Source organism: Pogona vitticeps, chromosome 4 (assembly GCF_051106095.1).
Source record: "Pogona vitticeps strain Pit_001003342236 chromosome 4, PviZW2.1, whole genome shotgun sequence".
In the NCBI taxonomy this organism is placed as follows: Eukaryota; Metazoa; Chordata; class Lepidosauria; order Squamata; family Agamidae; genus Pogona; species Pogona vitticeps.
In genome coordinates this window covers 240,447,767-240,470,130 of record NC_135786.1, presented here as the reverse complement: position 1 = coordinate 240,470,130, position 22,364 = coordinate 240,447,767, and the positions used below count along the sequence as shown (strand labels likewise).

The window sequence follows — 22,364 nt, the reverse complement described above, 5'->3', positions numbered from 1 at the left end:
TACGGTCTGATTTCAAAACCAGAAGAAGCCTGGCCTGCTCAGTCCTCAGAGGAGAAACCGAGGGCTCTGCTGGCACAGATGGGAAGCAATCCTGCCCGAGAGATGGGAGAGCCACTGCGGCTGCCAGTAGGAGGGAAGCCGGCTGGGTCGGAAGGCCCAAGGGTGACGGTTTGGGCTCCTCCCTCCCTCCCTCCCTCCTCCTCCCCATTCAGAGGAGGTGAGCTCTCTCTGCTGAGCAATGGGGTGAGGGGACGTCTCCAAAGACCTCCCAGGAGGACCCATCGTGGCCCCCTCCCCCAGCAACTCACACTCCTCTTCCTCCACCCGAGCCTGAAGGGGCACTTCAAGCTGCTCCCGCAACAACTTGCAAAGCCTGCACCCCACCCACCCCACCCCATATGAAGCCCTCACGGAAGCCCCCAATCGCAAGGTCCCACACGCAACCCAACAGCTGAGCAAGAAGACCGAGTAGCAGGGCAGCAACATGTCACTCAGGCAAGGGGCCCCACAAATGCACTTGGCTAGAGCAGGGGTGCTGGGGGGGGCGGCAGGGCGGGGGGGGGGCGTTCTGTCTAGACCACCTCCCTCCTCCTTCAACAGCAGGAAAGCAACAATAGCCTGGCCCTCTTATATCTTCAGTCTCTGGACGACTGCCCCTAAACCTGGAGGATCAGCTAGAAACCCCCCCCCATCAAGCGCTCCTCCTGACCACAGCCAGAACCACCCACTCCCTGCACCCAGAGACCCATCCCAGCCCCCTCGTGGACCCTCCCATCGCGATGTGTGTCCCGCTGTAATGCACCCCCCCCCGGGGGGGGGGCGGCTTTACACTCCTAGATTCGACCCTGATTGCTGGTGGGCAGGATGCGCTCCTGCGGCCAGGATCCGTGCCCCCCATCCAGTTACTGCTCGCCTTCAACCCCCCCCCCCGCCGCCGCCCCTGCCCCCCCCCACGCTCCATGGTCATTGGGGGCTCAGCCTTCCATGAACCCTCGCCCTCCCACCGGCCGGCCAGAGAGGGGCCAAGCAGGGCCACAGCAGGTTTGCGGGTGGGGGAGCCCGAAGGGAGCCGCCCAGGACCTTCGGGGGCAGAAGGGGCTTCTCTCGGAGAAACTGGGGCCCCAGAGCCTCCCGCCCTGGCAGGCCCAAGCGAAGGACCACAAGGCCGAACCGGGCCCGGGCCGGGGGGGGGGGGGGCCTCCTCGGGAAGCAAGACGACCGCGCAGATTCCCCGGCCCGGGCCCAGCGCAGGGCGCCCGCGGAGGCGGAACGGGGCAAACCGGTGCCGAAGGCGGCCCCCGGGCGTGACAGACCGGGAGCCCCTGCCCAAGGGGGGGGGGCGCCGCTCCCTGCAAGCGCTCCCCGCCCCGGCCCTTCTCCCCCAACGACGATGACCCCCCCCAGCCCAGCGCAGCGCAGCGCAGCCCCCCTCGGGGTACCTTTAAGCGAGCTGATCTCGTGCTGGATGGAGCGCGCCGTGTCCATGGCGCCGGCGAGCGGGTGCAGGGGGGGGGAGGCAGGGGCCGAAGGCGCAGCACCACCACCACCAGCACACCGGCGTCCTCCTCCTCCTCTTCGGTCCAGCGACCCAGCTGGAGGGTGGGGGTGGGGCCGGGCAGGCTCCGCCCCCGGCGGCCGGGCAGCCAATCAGCGCGCGGGCCGCGGCCGGTCCCCTGCCCGAGCTGGAAGCGGCGCGGCCCCGCGCGAGGCCACTGCGGCACTTCTGGGCGGGGGAGGCGCCCCCCCGTCCTCCTCCTCCCCTCCCGTCCCTTCCCCGTTCCCGCCGCCCAGCCCGGAGTCTCCCCTCCCCCGCCCGCTGAGCTGCCCCCGGTCCTGCGGCGGGCGGAGGAAGAAACAGCCGGTCCTAACTTGGCACCGAGGAGCGCGGAAAGAGAGTGGGGGGGGGGGAGAGAGACTGCGGATGCTCCCCTCCCCGCGGCGGCACTAGCACAAGCGCCAGGACTTTGCAGCGGGGAAGGGGGGGAGGTGCGGGCGAATCGGTGCCAGTGAGGAGGGGGGGCGGGGAGGCTTCGAGTCAGAGGACTGCAGAGAGGGTCCCCCCCCCCCCCCGGCCCACATTCTCCTTTTTCTCAGGCAGCCTCTGGTCCACTGCGTGGAGGTCCTGCTCCGTATGCAGAGGATGCCTGTGGGATCACGGTCCTGTGAACGCCCCAGAAGGGCCCCCACCGCTGCCCTCTGAGCCGCACACTCTCCGCTGCCCACTCCTCGACTCCGGCAGAGGCAGCGTGGGTGGGCCATGGCGGGGGGGGGGGGAGGGCAGAGAGTGGCACAACCCCCTGCGCCCCAGCCGCTGCCTACCAGATTCCTGCCAGACAGGTCAACCTGGGCAGGTGGGGGACGCGGACGCAACAGACAAAGGGCCGGGCGGTGGGTGGCCAAAAGCAGGGCAATGGGCAGCCCCCGAATGCTCTCCCCTCCCGGGCAGCGCACCAGGTGCGTGCCAAGCTTCCCTCCCCCCCCCCCCACTCTGCCTGCCAGGGAGGCCCTCCTCCCACTCCTGCAGGGAGACGGCTTTGCTCAAAGCCACAAGCGGACTCATTTTGGCTTGCGAGGGTCAGATGCGGATGCCCGGGTTAAGGGCCCAAGGGGGCAGGTGGGAGACTCCCATGAGGCAGACCACCCCTGACCTTTTGACCTGGCACCAGGCTCTCCCCAGGGGGCACGAGGTGTCTGTGATCTGGGCTGGGCACTTCTCAGGAACCCTCTCTTAGCCAAAGCTATAAAGTGGCCCCATAGCCCATAGATGGGGGGGGGCGGCGAACAGGCCAACTCTGAGCTAATAGGATGGGAGGAGTGGGGAAGCAGTGGCCCTGATCCAGCAGGACAGCCCAGCAAGGCGGCAACCTGCATTCACACGTGCACTGGGGCCAAGGAGAGCCCTGCGGCAAACGTGGGTCTGTGGAATTCCGGCCAGGGCTGGGCGCCACTCGCTCTTCCTGGTGGCCAGGGCGTGGGACAGGGCTTGGCAGGGGAAAGGGGGCGGGAGGGAGAAGGCTGGGCCCTGGGGAAAAGAAGGGAAGCCGCTCCCCCTTCCGCCCAACCACGCAGGGGATTCCCAGGCAGCCGCCCAACCACGCAGGGTCTTAGTGCCTGACAGGCCTCGGCCAAGCAGGTCACGGCCAGCAGTGGTGATGCTTTGGGTTTTCATGGCGGGGGGGGGGGGAGGACCCAGCCCAGCCTCTGTAAGGCTGGCCTCTTGACCAGCACTGGGGCAAATGATGAGTGTGAGGGGTGGGGTGGCGACCACGCACGGGCTCATCTTTTGCTGGGTGGAAGGGATTCCTCGAGTGGTATAAGGAAGGAAAGCGAGCTTCTGGGGGCAAAGGCTTACACACTCGCACACACGATGCTCAAGCCAAGGCAGGGAGAGCTCAGTCCTCCGGGATCTTTACAGCCCTTGCTCTCTCTCCATCCTCCACACCATGTGGGCCACAAAGAGGCCCAAAACAAAGCTTACGTGGTCCCGGCTACCACCTTTGCAGCCCACTGGGGCCATAAATCACCAGCTTCCTGCTCCTGCTCTGGGCCTAGCCAGTGGCTCAGCATTCTTGGCCAGCCGGCCGGCCAGCTAGCTAGCCCGCCGGCCACCTCCTGCGCATGACCGCATACGTCCCCCTTTCTCTTCTGCACCAGCAGAGAGACAGCATGGAGTCCCCGGCGAATGTCTTGCCCACTTGGGATGCAAGGCTCATCACGGCCCTCCTTTGGCTTCCAGGTCACAGGAAGAATCCTCCATCCTGACACACACACACACACACCCCTCGCTTCAGGCGAGCAACCCCCACCTCCACAGAGCCTGGGAAAGGTCGGAGCACACGTGTGAGGGGCTGACGACAACGGGATGCTAAGGAACACCCCCACCCGCTCAGGGCCCTCCTGGCGAGGAGAGCAGCCCTGCCCTCCCACGGCTACCTGGCGCCGCCTTTTGGCCTTTGCACGGCCCATCCCGGTCAGCCTGGGTCTTGCACCCCGGCCTGGGAAGAGCCCTACTCTCTCTCGGAGCTGGTTTGCAACCAGGAGGACGGGCAGGTGGGCCCTCCCTGGGCCTCTCCTCTGCTGACCCCCCCCCAAAATGGATGGCTCCTCCTCCTCCTTGGAGACGGGGATCCCCCCCCCCGGTGGGTGGGGCAGGCCTCAGCAGAGGTGCCAAAGCTGCGTCCCAGAGATCGGGCCCCACAACCTCCGAGGAGGCCAGGCGGACCCTCTTCTCCGGACCCAGTCTTCCTCGCAAGGGCAGCAAGCATCACAAAGCGGCCAAAAGGGGCAAATCCCCCCCCATCCCCGCTCCGGCCCTTCCTGGAGAAAGAGACGGCACCTGGAGGGCGGCGTGGGCGACCCTTCCCCTCGATCGCGCCAGAAGGAACTCCGCCGGGCGCAAGCGGCTCTCCTCGCCGGCAACCAAACCACGACCAGGCGCCCCTTCCCCCCCACCCCCACCCCGAGCACGTCCCGCGCGCCTTCCCCTTCCCTGGGTGAGGGCCAGCGGCCACCTTCCCCAGCCTGCCTGCCTGCCTGCCGGCGGGGCGCCCAAAGCCTCGAGGCAGGAACCTCCCGGGGAAGCCCCAAGAGCAGCCGGAGCGGGGGTGGGGTGGGGGCGGGGCCTAAGACGGCGACTCCTCCTCCTCCTCCCGCCCCGCCCCCCACGGCTCATTCTCGCAGGAAGGCAGCACGAAGGGGCGGGGTGGGGCGGGGAGGGGAGGGGCCAGAGCCTAAACAGGAGGGCGGGCCCAGAATAGCCCAGGCCGAAGAGGCATCGCAGGAATCCCCCCCCCTCGCTAGGACTCGCCCTGCCCCACCCGGCCGGGCCCCTTCACCCCCTCGCCGCCACTGGCGGGTCTCCCTCGTTCCCAAGGCAAAGGACCCTCGCCTGCCGCCAAGCCCGCTCCTCGCCGCCCACCTCCCTGAATAAGACCCTTCACGCTCGCAGACCTGTGCCCCCCCCCCCCCGCCGCCAAGCCCGCACACGGTTGCCGCTCTTTCATACATGCAGGCCGGCTGGGCGCCTCCCGACTAGGTACCAACCTCCCGGTGCGCGCTCTGCTCCCTCGAGGGCGAAGGGAAAGGCCGGTTTCTCTGCCCCCCCACCGACCCCCCCCAGCCCGTTTCCCTTTCTTCTTCCCGGCTGGACAGAAGGTGACCGCAGGCTAGCAACCCAGAAGCCACGCTCTCCTTCGGCCCCTAAAAGGGCAGGCAGGCCGGCCGGGAGGCGGCGGGTGGAGGAAAGGCCCCGGGGGGGGGTCCAGGCTCCCCTCTGCCGCCTCAAGTTCCTCCTCCGCCCTCGCTTGGGAAGGGGCGCCGCCTCGAGCAGGGGGGACGCAGCTCTGAAAGAGGGCCGCGGACTCCGGGGCTGCGACCCCCGCCCCTCCTCGTCCCCCTGCGGGGGTGGGCTGGGGTGGGGGGACGCCGAGCCGGAGAGGCGCTGCGCCAGCGACCCCCGGCCACGGAAGACCCCCCCTTTGGGCGCCGGCTCTTCCTCCACCCCCCCCACACCGTGTGTCCGCTCCCCGACCGCCGCCGCCGTGTCCTTCCCCGCCTTGCCAGCCAGCCCGCCCGCCGGCCCGCCCCGCCGGAGCACCTCCGGCTGGCAGGTTGACGCGCCCCTTCCCGCCCCGTCCCGTCCCGTCCGCCGAGCAACAAGCGGCGCTGGGCATGCCCTATTAAGGGAAGGCGCGCCCGGGGCGGCCCGTCTCCCCGCGGGAGCCCCTGGCTGGCCGGCCCGCTCGCCCGCCTGCCTACCTTTGTACTTCTCGCGCACCTCCTCGTAGGCTTGGATGAAGTCCTTCTCCTCGGGGTTCGGGGGCAGCAGGCTGAGGTTGAAGGCGGCCATGGCGCGGGCGCTGCGCAGACTGGCGCGGGACGGGGGCTGCGCCCGGCGCGGCTCTTCGGGGGAGATGAGGGGTGGGTGGGTGGCTGGGTGGGTGCGGGCAGGCGTGGGTGGGGAGGGAGGGAGGGAGGGAGAGGCGGAGGGGGCGGCCGGCCGGCCCGCTGGCTGGGTTGCGCGTCCAGGCCAACCCCCGAAATGACATTCCAGCTGCCGGGCCCTCCCCTTTAAAGGCACCGCCACCCACGACTGCCTGGCCCGGGAGGGGGGAGGGGGGAGGGGGGAGGAGGGCCGGTGGCCTCTGACCTCGGGGTCAGCCCTGGGAAGGCCAGAGGCCCCTGCAGGCCGACGCCTATGCCCCCTCCTCCTCCTCCTCCTCCTCTCTCTCTTGAAGAGTTACCCACTGCGCCCCTGCTCCCATAGGGCTGACTCCCTGGCCAGTGTGCCCAGCTTTCCAGCCTGGGCAGTGGCCCTTCTTTGCCCTTCCTGGTCACCGGGGTGGAGGGTGGGCTGTGGGCAGCTACCTACAGGGCCACCACTGCCCGCCCAGGGACCCTGGCGCTGGGTGCCCCCAAACCCAGTGCCTGCCTTCTGCCTGGCCAAGGGCCTCCACAGGGGCGACCCCCCTGCTGCCTCCCCGGGGGGGAGCACCTACTTGGCTCAAAGGGGCTGTCAAGCCCTTTCTCACACAAGCTGCTCAATGTGCACAGCCTGCAAGGGGGGGCCCAGACACCACAGAGCATCCCGTCTTCCCTGCGGGGGCCCTCCTGGTTCCCTCAGGTCAGGTTGAGCACCCTTCCTGCTCCCCTCCTCCAGGCCAGAATCAAGGACTGAACCTTCTGGGGCAGGCACGTATTTAATGCAAATATGGGGAGTGGTTCATCCTCCCCCATCCCCCACCCCCGTTGCTGCCCCAGAAGGTAGGGCGACAGTCACCCCACCCAAACTGCCAGGCTCCTGTTTCTTTATTATCTCTGTATATATTTGGAGAATAAAGAGGCAGTGCAGTGTAGTGGAGACTGACAGACCAGGACTCAGCAGTCCCTGGCAGGCTGTGAAATATCTTGCAAGAAGGTGTGTGTGTGTGTGTGTGTGTGTGTGTGTGGCAGTGGTAAGCCACCCACTGAACATCTCACATCCCATGAATATCACCAAGAATCAGAAGCAACGTGAGAATGCATTCTGAAAACGGATCCTGGGGATCCAGTCTGTGGATGGGCACCCACCTCAGGGCCAGGCATGCCGGCCTCTCTTCCTTCACCCGGAACAGCAGACCCGAGGCAGATCTGCCCTCCTGATGTCTGATGCTCGATGTGGCCCATGGAGCAGGCCCGGGGTAGCGCCTCCCACCAGAGACAGGCCCCTCTGAATAGCAGTGAGCTCATGGCTGCCAGGCGGAGGAGTGGCGTGCCGGACACAGACGCGGGTCCCTGGGGCATCGCCTTCTGCAGCCAAGCAGGAGGCAGTTCCTGGGATCCTCCCAGAGAAGAATGCCAGGAGGGCAGTCATTTGAGCCCCCTCCCAAAGCGCTGCTCCCTGGCAGGAGGCCAAAGGTCACCTCGTCTCCTCCTGCAATGGGAAAAACTATGGCCGGCCAGCCCCCCCCCCCAATCTGCTATTCTTGCCCCCATCTCCCTCTGTGGCCGAACCTCTCTCTGCCTCTGTCATCATTCCAGCCATCTGTGCCTACTAGCACTGGGAGTGTAACTTGAGTGTGTGGACGGGGGGGGGGCAGGCAAGCCCCCTCCAAGGATGACATGAGCCATTCTCGGCTGGCCCGAGAGAGAGAGACGGGGCCATGTGGAGCTTTACTGTGCCAAGCTGCCTTCCTCCATTCCCTCCCACCCCCACCCTCCCACTATGCACAAGTAATGAGACCAACAGGTATTTATAAAGCGCTCTCTGGTTTGCTAACAGTTTCCAGAAGAATCCTGTCCTTTCCCCCCCCCACGCCATTCTGCCTTCCCCCGTTTCCCCGGCTGGCATGGCTGCCCCAGTCCTCATGCAAGCAGCAACAAAAACGCCTCCCCCCCCCCCCGCAACACAAGTCCAGGCTCCCTGGGCAGAATCTCATTGGCACTTGTGAGTAGCTGGGGGGGCATGGGGGGCCGAGGCGTGGGGGGGTCAGCAGGGTCCTTAGAGGCAATCTCAGGGGTCGCAGGGCCCTGCAACCGACCAGCTTTCTCTCCATGATGACAATGGCGTGACGTTCCTAAACTTTGACATCAGACACGAGCTGGGATGGATCCTTGTTCCGATGCGGCCTGCGCTGCCGGATCCAGGGGGGACCCAGTCGGGCAGACGGCAGGTGGAAGGGGAGAGACAGGAGGCCTAGCCCTGCTGCCCAGCCGGCTGCAAAATTTGTCCAGCTGGGCGGTGCACCCGGTTTGCCACTCTCCCCTTGCGAAGAAGGGTGCGCCTGCCGATGTTCGGGGCCAGCCTAGGGATCACATTACAGGTCCCACATGCCCCGTGGGGAGCAGAGTCCCTGCCATGTCCCAGGTACATCAGTGACTCACGCGTGGCGACGCTGTGGGGAGTGGTGTCAGGTGGACTTTGCGCACACGGTGGCTGGAGGAGGCTGTTCCCTGGCCTTTTATGGGAGCAGCTGGCAGGGCCCTGAGGCATCCCGGCGGCCCCAGTCCACTCCCCAGGGCTCCAGCGTGGCGCCGTTTGCCAAAGACACGTCGTCATAGTACATGATGTCAAGAGAGGGCCTGGCCAAAGAAGCCCTCCTGGGGCGCCGAGATGGCCCTCCTCGGTTGCCAACAGCCATAGAGGGGCAAAGAGGCGGTGCCCCAACTCTGCCCCAAGAGGTGCCTGCTTGGAGCGGCTCCTTCTCCCCTTGGACAGGGCGGGCAGGCCAGCCGAGAAACCCATGCCCAGCAGGCCCCTCTGTTCTCTCCCTCAAGATGATGCCGAGCCAAGGGTGGATCCTGGGGTCTCTCTAGTCCAGCCTGGATCCCAAACACGGAATTGCTCCTTGGCCTCGAGACCAAGGACCGGACTCGGAATGGGAGGGGAAGACTCATCATTCCGACCACGGGTGGAGGGGCACCTGTTTCCCCCCCCGCCCCCTCCAGCCCTAAAGCCTTCCAGCGAGGGTTATGGGTCGTTCACCTCCCTTGGCCCTTCCATGGCTAAGGCCCCAGGAGCCCCAACGCAGGGCACTTTGCCCAGAAAGAAGCCGCCACAGGCCCCGGCAAGAGGTTGGCACACAGCCTCTTCCTCCCTCGCTTGGCATAACGATAGGCAGGCTGCAGCAGGGAGCAGGGGAGGCAGGGAGGGGTGGGGGCCAAGGAGACAAGCCTGGCAAACCACACCAGCAACCCCACCTCCTCTCCAGCTGGGGCCAGGGCCCACCCTCCTTGCCCTCCCCATATCAAGCAGTAGAGGCCTCAAGCCAGGACACGCCATCAAGGCCGCCCACCCTCGGCCATCAGGAGCGGGTCGAGCCTTCTCCCCTTTGCACTGCATCTCAGGAGGCTCTAAAAAGCAGGTGCCGGCAGCGAGACATGGGGGGTAGGGACAGGCACCTTTGTGTCCCTTAGTGGGAAATGCTGGTGACCCATCAAGAGGCAGAGCCCGTGTGGAGCCTTTGTCCAGCATTTCACACACACCCCCTTAGGAGCCCCCAGCTGGTTCCCTTTAGGGAGCAGCCCAACTTCCCCGTCCACGCTGGCAAAGAGCCACTTTCTGTCAAGGCAAGGTTTTGTCAAGGAGCAGCTTCGTTAGGAGTGCCAGGGCCCTGAATTACCAAAGCAATGCCCGGACAATCATTAAATGAACCCTCACTTAGGAAAAATCCAGAAAATCCCCACGAGAAGATAAACAAACTGCCGGTTGAAGAGCCCTGGCCATTCTGAGCAGGACAGTGAGTCCATCCCTTAAGATATTTACGGGTCCTCCTACAAGCCAAAGGCACACCAAGGAGCAAGGGAGATAAAAAGGGACCCAGCAGCTGAGCCCTGCGCCGAATGGAGACTACGGGAGAGAAAGGCTCTCCCCGGAGTCCAGCCAAGCGGCGCCAAGGAGCCTGGGCGAAAGGCAGCAAGGGCAGCACGGGCCCCACCTTCTCGCTGCAGCCGGGGCAGGAAGAAGCCGCATCCGGCAGAAGGGCCCCCCCCATCCGCTTTTTCATCCTTCTCCCTCTGGGTGGAATGAGGGCCCACACTCTGTGGATTCTGCACATTTTTGGCCGCCTGTGTGGAAGCAGGGCAAGATCTGGTTTGGCTGGACACATCCTGCCCCACACCCCCATGCAAAGACTTCCAACTGGATCTTGAGAGCCCAGGGCAAAGCATTTCAGCCACGGGCCTCCTCGGGTCTCTCCTCGGGGCTGGGAGGCTGCCTGCAGACTGGACACCAGCCATGAAGGAGGAAGCAGGAGGAAGGGAGCTTGAATCGACACCCCCCCACACACACACCCAATGGTGGTGGCAGTTGGGGTGGGGTGGGGGAGCGGCGGCGGTGGGGGCGGCTGCTGCTGCTGCTGGACCTGATCAGCCAAGAAAGTCTGAAGGAAGAAGCACACCCACCATCAAAGGGCCAGGCATGCAGGGAGCTGGATTTGCATTCCTCTGCAATGAGTGTCTCTGAACCCTTGGCACCAGGAACCGCGTCAACACGCCAGGCAACAGGGGTGGGGGCAGCCTCCTGCTCCTCCCCCCATGATCTATATGCATCACTCACACACACACACACACACATTCTAGGAGCCAGCAGACCTTTCCAGATCTGCACCCCAAGAGGCGGTGGCTCCTCAGCCTGCCTTCCTCACCTACCCGCATACCAGCCCACCGCTCCACCCCTGGCCCAGCCTCCAGGGAGTCTTCGCTCAGTTTCCCCCTCCACATCCTGAGACCTCCCCGGACCGGTTGGAGGAGTCGGCCTGGTTATCAGCCTTTGGCCCCTCTAGCTTCTCCCACCTCCCTTGTCTGCCTCCCTTCTCCCAGGGGCGGGGGTAGGGGACTCGTTGGCCAAGATTTTTCTGAGATTACTGTCTAACACAATCTCCGAAGTTCCTCCAGAGCCCAGGAATGCCACTCACCTGGCCCTGGAGATCAGACGGCACCCGGAAGGGACAGCCAGGCCCTCCCTCCCCACCTCAGGTCTAGCACCATTCCCTTTGCAGAAGGGTCTCGAGGCCAACTGATAGGCTGTGCTTCTATTGACCCTAAGAATGACATGACAGCAACCTTCACTCTGATCCACAGCCACCCTTCCCAGAGGTGTTTTTTAAGGTACAGGGGACCGGCAGAGGTTTGCCAGCCCCTCTTTCCAGAACGTGCTCCAGGAGCAAGTGGCTCACACAGAAGCAGGCTCTTCCCCCCCCCCCAGAGGCCCAGAGGGGGAGGCTGGACTCCTGGCTCCAAGTGCTCCCATCCACTGAGCTATCCCAGGGCACCACCATTCCCAGTGTGCTCTTCACCTGCATCTTCTTAGCATCCTCAGCAACCTTCATCTCATTCCAGTCCCTGGATCTCAGCCTCATCGGTCAAGATGGGTCACGGCCCAGCCTCCCCAACTGTCTGACGGGTCATCCCTCGAGCCAAGCTTGACTAACTCTGGCCGGCAGCCATTCTCTGGGACCCCAGGTGGGGCAGCTCCCCAGCAGCGATGCCAGAGGTAGCCGAGAGCTGGAACCAACCCTTTTGGCTTGTGAGGCTGTTGCTTCTACTTTGAGGTTAATGGGTGAGCAGGTGACCCCTTTTCCACCTCTTGTTCTTTTAAACTAGGACGTCAGAGGGCTGGAACCATTGTAGTCCTGAGTCTCCCCACTCTTTGTTTCAAAGCCTTCCCTCTCCGGGGTGCGCCCACTCAGCCCCCTTTACTCCCGCATTTCCTCGTTGCACGGGAACAGTCTGTAACTCTGCCTTCACCCTTTTTGCTCCCAAACCTCTCCCATCCCTACTCTGCAAATTTCTCATCCTGGAATCCTTTCCAGCCACTCTCTGGGTTTTCTGGAAGTGACCCCAAGGACTCTCAGAGCCCTGCCTGTCAGGGACCCCAAAGGGATCCCCAGTCAGGGTCTCCTCTGCCCCCCACCCTGTCTCGTGTGCATAATTCCATTGTGCCAATTCCACCCCCTTCAACCGGAAGAGGAAATGCCCCCCTTGCCTTCTCCACAGCTGGTGTGTTTGTGTGTGCTGGGAGCTCAACAGAAACAACACATGAGACAGAGGAGTTCTGCATAGGCACTGTCATCGGGGGGGGGGAACGACAGACCTACGTGGGGAGGGGGCAGGCCTTTCTCTAAGGAACAAGTGACACTGAGAATCTGGGTCTGCTTGTGCAACAGATTCATCTTGAACTGTGGCTTGGTATCAGCCACCCTGACCCCAACAGAACAACATTTGAAACCACACAGCATCTCACCTTCTTTCTGGTGACTATTTAGGGACAGAAAAATGCTAGGAGGGAGGGGAGATAGGGGAGGAAGTCCCAGGGCCCCAGAGCAAAAAGAGCACCTCGCATGCCTATGCACTGCAAGGGCTGAGTCTGGGTGTTTGAAATGCACCAGGGTGCTCCCGGTCCCCCCAGAGCCCCAAGCAGGGTGGACTTTGGCTGTCCCGGGTAAGGGTGGGGGGGTTAAGCCTGTGCCAATACGCAGTCTGCGTAGACCTTTGTGAATAAACACAAGTGTTGCAAAATGCCATTAAGACACCAGGGGTTCCCTTCTGAAAGGGTCCCAACAGAGGTGGGGCCCTGGAACTTCTCAGTGGCCTCAAACAGTTTAGGAGATTTTTTTGGTAGGGCAATGAAAGGTGCTGACAGCTTGCTAGAAGGCATGGATTTCGCCACCCGGCTGCTCTGTGGGCAGGCAGTTGCCCAGCTTCCAGGAACGAAAAAGAGACCCTGGCAGCTCCACCCTCCCGTCTTCTCTTTCCAAGGCTTCCACTAGGAGCCCCTTCGCTAACAGAAAGGGAAAGAGGCTTCCTTGAACGAACAAACAAATGAACGAACCATATGAGGTTGATTATGTGAAGCCCCTGCTCCCCGCCACCAACTAGCCCAGGCCTGTGTCCTTTGACTGGCAGAGGCCAAGATCCCAGGCCTTCCAGAGGAGAAGGCAGGGGGAGGCCCCGGAGGGATTCTGCCAGCAGCTGGGCAGCAAAGGACCCCTGCACACCTCTGGCCTCAGCAAAATCCTGTATGCCAAATATATCATGAAGGAAATGCCTGGAAATGACTTCTGTTGAAGGCGGAAGAGGAGAAGCATTAAAGCAGCACCGCAGCCGACCATTAAGAAGACAAAAAGCAGGACTGCAGACCAGGTGACAGCTGTGGAAGAGAGAGAGAGAGGGAGGGAGGGAGAGGGAGGGAGCGGGAGAGAGACAGAGACAGAGACACCACCTAGAGTTTGCAAGGCCTGGGAGGACCTGCTGCAGGTCACTTGTTCATAGGGCCTCCCCCCAGTGTTGCAAGGACAGAAATTGCTGGCCGGTGACAAGGACCACAACAGGACAGGGACATGCATGCACGCGTGCACACACACACGCAGACATGCGCGCGCGCGCATGCACACACACACACACACACACACACAAGACAGCCCACTGTCGGTGAACAATTCTGGAAGAAACCCAAAGGAAAGCTGAGAGAGAGAGAGAGAGAGAGAGAGAGAGAGAGAGAACAGCAGGCACCTTAAAGAGTAACAGCTGTCTTTCAATGCACACATCAGTTTCAATGCCCTGTGCCCACTTCATCACAAGCAAGGGCTGCCTCTCCCACCCACGCACCCCATTCCGGGCAGGGACGGGCCAGGGGGAACGCGGAAGTCGACCTGCCCTCCAGGGCCCCCTGCTGGAGGATGCGGCCATTGCAGAGAGGCGCAGACAGAGGAGGGCATCCCCTCCCCCCGCCCCATACCCGAGCGCAGGTCTCGCCAGCCGCTAGGTGGAAGAGGCGGGGGCTGCAGACTGTTGGATTATTTGCTATTAAAGATATTTCCAGATAAATGATGGGAATTGTTGGCTCAAAAAGAAAGGACCACCAGAGTATCCACAGCCATGTAGGATACTCAATGAGTGAACGAAAAAAAAGAAGTCAGCAAACAAACAAGATATATAAAGAAGTAACCCAATACAGTATACATCTACTATAAAAATATCAAACAGACTTAAAATCACCCATTTGCTATGCACGGCTTAATGAAAGAAAGCTGAGAGCTTGTATGTAAAAAGTGTAACAAACTTTACTAAACATATAAGACAAAAAAATACATACCAAAAAGAGGTTGCTGGTAAAACGCAACAAAATGACTTAGCTTCCCGGGGGGGGGGGGACATAAAGCAAGCTGAATCAAAGAACAAGCAGGCATCTCAAGGTAAAGGCGAGATAGCAGCGTTGACGACACTCAGCCACTGCTTCTGCTCTCTCCTAGCATCTGGTGGAAAGGTAAGTAAGGCCTTCCCTTCTATCCAGAGGAAGAAAAAAGGAAGAAGAACAGGTGTCTCTATTACTGTAATAGCCTGAGACACAGAGGAAAAAAGGAGCCGGGCTATTAAAGAAAAAAGGTACATGCATGGCTGCCTTGCATTGTAAGGGGGGGAAAAACCAGATGGGAAAGGAAGGAGGGAGGGAGGGAGGGGGCCAGGGCGGACCGTCGGAAGCCATCAGGGCAGCGCAGGGGAGGGACCTGCCCAGGCGTGGCCCCTTCGCTCCACGGGGGAGCCTCTGGAGCTAGCAGGCTGGGTGGGATACCCGCACCCCTCCAGCCTGCAAACTGAACGGGGGGGGGGGGAGGTCCGCCATAAAAGCAGCTGCCGACCTGCCCCGCTTCCTGCCCGTGGCTCAGCGGGGGGGGGAGAGGCGGCAAGCAGGCCTGTGCACCAGGCCCGAGGGCTCCCCTCCCGTGCGCACACACAAACACACACACATGCGTGCTGTCTGCCCCTGGAGGCTTGGCTGGCACCGCCGGGCGCGGAAGGACCCTCAGCCAGGCCGGGCCCTTTCCCTCTGCTCCTCCCGGGCACCCTCACCCTTTCCCGCCCCCAAGGCGTCTCCTGGGCCACTCCTCTTTTGCAGTCCCACGAAGGGGCTTCTGTGGCGGCAGGGACAGCTAACCTGCGTGCCAGCCGGGAAATGCCCACCAGTCGCCGGCGGGGAGGAAGTTTTATTTCAAGGAAGAGGAGAAGAGAGGGTGTGCAGGGGCTCTGCGGAAAGAGAGTCGCCCAGAAACGCGCACCGGGGTGACTCCGAAGGGCTGCCGCTTCCAGACCCAACAGGCAGGTCGGGACCTGTCACACACACACACACCAAGTCGGGGTTCAGCACATCCCCTGCAGTGTAGGATGCACTGACAGGAGGAGCTTTGAAAAGTTACTTTTTAGGACGGCCAGAATTCGCCAGCCAGCTCATTTACAGTACAGGAAGTTCTAACTATTCCCAGGCTCGGTTCTCCAGGGGAGGTGCAGACCCTGGGTTCAGGTCGTGGGGGGCAAAAGCCTTCTGCCCTCAACCCCTCCCTCCACAAAGGGGCTGGAGGGAGCACCGGATGGGGACTTGGGAGGTCCAGAAGATGCCAGAAGATGATGTCCAGAGTCAGCATGGGGCATCCTCTCCCCTGCCTCCTGCTAATTGGCACTTTCTCTTGCTCAATCTCTTCCGCCCCCGCCCCCCCCCCCCACGCGCCTGTGTTTGGCCCATAGACAATATGCAGCATTGGCCACCACATTTCTGGTGTGTTCCAGAGTGGCCCCCATCAGAGGAGCAAGCGCTCCCTCCCCTCTGGGAAAGCATCTACAGTCCCTCTCCTGATCTCTGAGGCTGACTCAGCGGCAGCCACAAAGGGCGATGGGGCATTTAAACCAGGGACAGCAATGCTCAGTGCCTTGGGGGGCCATTGGCCTCCCAGCCACCCTGCGGGCCACACACAGGACCCCAAAACAGGCTACTTCCAGACCTTCTTTGAGAAACCTGGGGGGGGGGCACCTCCAGGGTCCGCCTCCCCCAGACCCAGCACTGAGGAAAATAACTTTCCCTGGACTCCTCCAGGAATAGAAAAGGAAAATTTGGGTTGGGGTGGGGGTGGCTTCTTTTGAGGGGGGAACTTCCTGGGGGGCTGCATGTGACCCACAGCCCACGCTTTGTGCTCTCCGGATTTAAACGGATGAGGGCCAAGCAGCCAAAGCAACCCTGGGGGCCAGGAAGGGATGGCTCGTTCTGCCCCCCCCCCCGATACGCCTCTCTAGCAGGCATCTCCCACCCACCAGGGAAGGGCTGGGAATGAAACCCCCTGGGCAGGGGGGGGAGCTCCGTGGCTGCTGCCAGGTGGAGTGGGGCGAGGTGGGCCAGACAGACACCAACAGCCCAGCACAGAACAAAGCAGGTGAGATCGAACAGGCGAGGGGAGGAGGGAGGCGAAAAGCAAGCGCTGAGTTTTTTCAACTCAAAAATAAAGAACCTGGTCCAAGGGTCCCATTTTCCTTTTTTTAAAAGACATTTTAAAGTCTGGCTCCATGCCGGAGACTGGCGCCCCCCCCCCAGCTACTGCACAGGTGGAGGGTTCCACACGGGGAAGGTGTCAACACGGTCAGCAAAGCCTGCCGTCTCTGGCGGGTTCCTGCCTTTGTGGTTTACCAGCCCAGCAGCCCACACAGGACGGCACCCGCTTCCCACAGCAGGTCTTGGGGGTCCGTCCTCCCCCCCCCCAGCCCCCCCCCCCCCACACCTAAGGAAGTTGTCCATCTGAGGGCCAATCATCCTAGAGAGAAGAAAGACAGGAGACTTTTTCTGATGGAAATAGCTTGGGGAGGGGGTTGTGTGGATGTTGGGGGGGGGAACTTGCATGGTCCCGCCTGGAAACTGAAATGGGAAATGTTCTCTGTTCCCGATTAAGGACAGAAAAAGCAAAGGAATGAGAGGGAGTGAATCAGCGTGGACTGCCTCCTCCCCTCCCTGCTCCCTGCTGGTCACTCTCCTTGGGCTGACCCCAAGTCGGGGTGCCTGGGGAGGCCCAGGGGCTGCAGAGCCCTACGCTCTGCCCACTGAACCGGACTGCACCTGACCTCAGAGGGAAGCCCCAAACCAGCCAAAGACATACATGGGAAGCAGCAAAGTTCAACGGCCCCAACGTTACATGGGACAATGATTAAAAACGCATGCCGGATAGAAACGCCCTCCTTCCGCTGACACACACAACGCACGCTGGGTGGAAACACTTCAATCACCAGTTAACAAGCACCGTCAGAAACACCAATTGAGGCAGGAAGACTTCCTTCCGAAAACAGAATGTGCTAGGAGAACAACCCAGACTTGCAGATGCAAACATGTGCATAGACCTGATGTGAGGCAGAAAAAAAGATTTCGAGAGCTATTCCTCAAAATCTTATGCCTGCAGTCCCAGGTACATTTTCCAGGCAGCAAACCCCACAAATCTCAGTGGGGCACACAAGTGTTTTCGAGGTGCTTTCAGAGTGACCGCTTTATAATCTGCTCCAGAATTGTCTCTGGGATTGATGTCAGGCTGACCAGTCTGTTGTTCCCTGATTCCTCTTTTTTGCCCTTTCTGAAGATTGGGACACTGCCCTCTTCCCATCATCCAGCACTTCACCCTTCCTCCCTGATCTCAGGAAAATAATAGGCAGGGGTTGTGCCATCTCTTCAGCCAGTTCCTTCAAAACCCTCGGAGGCAGTTCATCCGGCCCCAGGGGTTTGGACTCATTTGAAGCAGTAAGGTGCTTCTCATTTCTTTATTGATCTCAAGCTGCAATCCTAGCCCCTCCCTCTGTATTTCACCTTTGCCTGGAGGAGTCTAGACTGTCTTTTAGGAGAAGGTAGAGCTGAGGTAGGAATTCACCCACATCTGCCTTTTCTTTGTCATCTGTCACCATCATCTCGTCCCCACTGAGTAGCTGAGCCACTCTTTCTTTTGCTATGCATGTACCTGAAGAATGACTTTGTGTGGCTTTTAGCATCTCTCGCTCACCTCAGCTTATTCTCAGCTTTTGCCTTCCGAACGCCATCCCTGCAATTCTTTGCTACTAGTCTGTATTTATTCAGCTTGTATACCGCCTCATAGAGAACACATTAAAATCTCATATAATAAATCGTACAAAATGCCGTACAATAAATGCCATGAAGTAAACAAAACCCAGTCCCTACCGAAAACCTCTTTTTAAAATAACATTAAACAAATTGAAACAGATTAGAACATCTCAGGTAGAAAAGCACTAATAAAAGGTGGCTTTAAATAATATTGTTTTTACTGATGCCTTGAAAACTGAGAGGGAAGGCACCCGATGAACCTGTGTTGGAACCTTGTTCCAAAGGGAAGGGACCACCACGGAAAAAGCACAGCGCCTGGCGCCTTCTCATTTGGCCTCCATAGGTGCCACCATTTTTAACATCACAGTCCCATGATGGAGCAGGTGTGATCGGTAGCCTTTTTGTGGGAGAGACATTCTGCCAAATGGCAAGGTCCTGATCCATTAAGGGCTTCGTAGGTCACAACCAGCCCCTTGAACAGGGCACAGAAACTTACAGGGAGCCAACGGAGGCATAACATGACTGGGGGGGTGGTTGTGTTTATATCTGCCGGGACCTGTGATCAGTCTGGCAACTGCCTTTTGGGCTGGCTGACATTTCCATACTGATTGTGTTGTCTGTTTTGTAGACGACCAACGTACAAACCACTGTTGCTAGGCATGTCTTATCCAGGCAGAAGCCCGCAGGGGCAACAACCGGCTGGAATGGATGGAAAGCCCTCTTGGCCACAGCAGGTATCTGTGCCTCCGCAGAGACAGCCAGGTCCAAAAGCAGACCCCAGCTGCGACCCTGGTCCTTCAAGGAGAGTGTAACCCCATTGAGACAAGTAACTATCCCTCTAACCAGTCCGACGACCCTCTTAACAGTGGGCTCCCCCCATCTCATCTGGGTTCCCGTTCCGTTTACTGGCCCTCGTTATCACTGCTAGACAGCGCTTTGGTACCCGCACCAAAACAACTGCAGACGAGTGAAAGCGGAGACCGAGCTGTGTCTCATCCGCATATTGACAACAACAAACTCCAAATCTCCGGATGACATCTCCCAGCCGCTTCAAATTTATGTCAAATAGCTCTGGGTAAACTGTTGATCCCCAAGGCACCCCATAACAGAGGTCCCAAGGGGTGGACATCATCTCCCTTAGTTGTACTCTCAGAGAATGACCCTCAAGGAAGGGCAGGAACCACTGAAGAACAGAGGCCACAAGTCTTAAATTCCACAACGGTTCCAGAAGGACACCTCGGTTGAAAGTATCAGAGGTCAGAGAAAGATTCAGGAGGACCAGCACTCCCTTGCCTGCCTGCCTGCCTGCTTGCCTCCTTCCCTCAGCAGGTCATCTTGCAGGATTCCATGGTGCAGCCCGAACCACAACTGAAATGGATCTTGGCTGTCCGTTTCCTCCAAGAACGGCTGCAGCTGGTTGCCCACCTCCTTCTTAATCAACTTGCCCAGGAATGGAACATTAGCAGCTGGCCTATATTTATTAAGATCACCCACTGCTGAATTTGGGTTTCTTTGGAATGGGCCTTGCGATGGTCTTCTTTAAACAGGAAGGCAAACTACCCTCCCATAGAGATGCATCAATGATGTACGTAGCCCACTCCCTGGTCAACTCCTTTGCTGATTTTAAGGGCTACGGTGGGCGAGGATCTAGAGAGGAGGAGGGGGTGGCCCCTGTAGTAGAAAAGGAACGTCAAAGTAAAGTCAGCGTTAAAAGAGGGATGGAAGGAGCATCCAGGAAAAAGACAGACATGACTGTTTGACTTCTGCTGTAGGTAAACTGCAAGAAGCAAGATAAAAGATAAAACGGTCCAGCCAGGAGACAAACAAGTCTTGCCGAAAAATAAACAAGAGGCACCTTCAAGGCCAGGCTAAGGTCTGTCTCACTCATGCGTCTCGGAGTCTTTGAAAGAAATCATGGCCTCAGAGGCTATCTGGTTGACAGAGGTGTTTATTGGAGGCTTTTGAAAACAAATATCTCTTTGACAGAGACTCTCAGGAAAGGTCCTTGAGCAAATTCAGCCATCCTGGGGTAAGAGGAGAGGTTATCTCATGGCCCAGGAGAGGGTGGACGCCCAGGAGGCAGAAAGCAGAAATAGGATGCTCTTTGCAGTTGGGGGTAAATGCTGAACAGCTGGACCACTCGTGGATCTCTCTGGCGTGTCTTAACACAGTGATTGGGAGGGGAAGTGAGCAGTTCTGGAGGGCGGGCGGGAAGGAAGGTTAGCAAATTACACTAGATTATTTGGATAGCTTTAAAGGGCGTCGCTAGTCCCAGCTCCCGCCAGCCTAGCGGTTCGAAAGCATGCAAATGCAAGTAGATCAATAGGGACCACCTCGGTGGGAAGGTAACAGCGTTCCGTGTCTAAGTCGCACTGGCCATGTGACCACGGAAGATTGTCTTCGGACAAACGCTGGCTCTATGGCTTGGAAACGGGGATGAGCACCGCCCCCTAGAGTCGGACATGACTGCACAAATTATCAAGGGTAACCTTTACCTTTAAAGGGCACTGATTCACAAAGGAGGGGACTGCCAACAGCTACTGGCCGTCATGGTTTTGCAAATTGCATCCACACCAGAGCTAGTATGCCTCTGAACATCAGTGGATTGGGACCATGGGGGGGGCAGCAAGCCACACTTGCCCTGACTTCTTCCTTGTGGGCTTCCCAAGGGAGCATCCCTCAGGCCATCACATGGGAATGTTCTTACACAAGGAAGCAAAACAACGGGGGGGGGGTGCCTATTGATACTGCTCTGCCTCCTAGCAGCTAAAAAGGCCCCCTATGGCCACGGTTGCCCCGGGGGGGCATACCGGGGGGGGGCTCACCTGCCTCTCCTGCTCGCTACTCAACAATGCAAAGGCAAAGGGGAGTACCACCAAGTGCCAGACCCAAAGCCCCCACCCAGACCCAGCTGGGGACCCCAGTATGCCCTGGTGACCAAAAAAGCCAAGGCTAATCCCACAGAGAAGAACTGGCCCCGGAAGCCCACCGCATGCGTGCCCAGGCCACGGGGGTTGGCATCCAGCTGAAACCAACTGGGCTGCCCTAGCAAGGGGGGGTACACGGTACACACACACACACACATATTCAAGGATGGTACCCCTTCACACACACACACCCCTGCCTCCAGTGCCACCACAACCTAGGAAGAAAGACAGCAGCCCTTCCAACTCAAGACTGGGAGGGGTCTGTCTCAGGCTTGGCGCCAAGGGCCAACTCCTCTCGCATCTCTCCCCGACAGGGTGCCTCTCAGCCCATGTGCCCGACGGGCCACCTCAGGGCCCTGGAGGCACCAGCCCCGGGACGGAGGCTGCCCTCCCGGCACAAAGGACGGCAGCTCGCAGACGGTCCTCGGCACACCGCCAGCCCTGCTTGCCAAGACAGCCCAACCGATGTGCCAAACCCAGCACCCACGGGGCAGCCGGCTCCCTCCTCCACACGCGGGCAGCCTGGGTGCCTCCTAAATGCCCCGAAAAGCAGCAGCAACGCAACACGGCGGGTGTCTCCGCGAGACAGCAAGAAAGAGCGGAGTAAGACAGGTTCCAGACGCCTCATGAAAGATGGTGACCCTGCCCCTCTCCAAGGGCCCCGTCCATCTTCCTTGGGGGAGGGCCCCTCGCCCCTCCCAGCCCAGTCCAGCCACACCTCTCCACCGCCCCCCCCCAAGATCGTGTCCCATCCCCAGCCTGACCTGCGATGCGGAGGACGGCCCTCTCGGCGGGGTCCAGCACGGTCCCGTTGCTGGAGGCGGACTTGGTCCGCTTGGTCCGCTGGTGCTTGGGGAGGTTCCAGGGCAGGGTGTCCCCGGGGCTGGGGGAGCCACTGCTGCCCCCACTGGAGCTCTCCTCAGCCGCCATCTTGCTCTTCTCCTTCCGCCGGCCAGACATCACCTCCTGCAAAGGGCGGAAAAAGAGTCCTGTCACCGCTGGGGGTGGGGGGGCACTGGGCAGGTCCCAGCCCCGATGGGCTCCTGGCCTCCCTGCCACGCCCATAAAGTGGGTGGCACAGCTCGGCGGGATGGGCATGGGCATGCCTAATAGACCGCCCAAAAGGGGGGGCAGGGGCGGGGGGGCAGGGGCGGGGGGGCAGGGATGAGGCCTGGCCCAAGGCCAGCTGGACAGCCAGGGCCCTTCTCAGCCGGCTCTCTCAGCTCCCCTGCCCCCAGGCTCCTGAGGCTCTCAAAGGCCACCTCACCCCGAGGGTCCAACCCCACTGCCCACCCACCCCCCAGCTTGGCTCCAGGACCTACGTAGCCAGTCCCAGCCGCCGTCCTGCGTGCCACAGGGCAGACGAGGGTGGGCGAGATAGCAGCCCAGGAGAGACCAAAGGCCTCCGGGGGAAGGCAGCCCTCCACCCCCATCCCATCGCCTCCCCCCCCCCCCGGTTTCCCAGGGCTTCTTCCCTTTCATTTAGTCTTGTAAACATAGCAGGAGTTCAGCACAGATTATGCGGCCGCTCAGTCCCACGGCAGACCCACAACAAAGGCAGAAGGAGCACTTGAAATCAACGGGCTTAACCTTCTTTGAGGAAG

General features: G+C 60.6%; 1 protein-coding gene across 9 annotated transcripts in view; it reads right to left on the bottom strand.

Moving 5' to 3' along the window:
• Positions 1 to 22,364, bottom strand: part of PLEC (plectin) — a 107,169-nt gene that overhangs the window by 72,647 nt on the left and 12,158 nt on the right. For 5 of the 9 annotated variants that reach the window (XM_072999487.2, XM_078392079.1, XM_072999486.2 and 2 more), the window contains one exon: positions 21,525 to 21,726. In XM_072999487.2, coding sequence (XP_072855588.2) covers positions 21,525 to 21,720 — 196 coding nt within the window. In that variant the 5' untranslated portion in view covers positions 21,721 to 21,726. Of the gene's footprint in view, positions 1 to 1,439; positions 1,715 to 5,757; positions 5,901 to 21,524; positions 21,727 to 22,364 lie in introns of those variants that run through there. The other 4 variants (XM_020804468.3, XM_020804469.3, XM_078392080.1 and 1 more) reach the window with 2 other exon arrangements.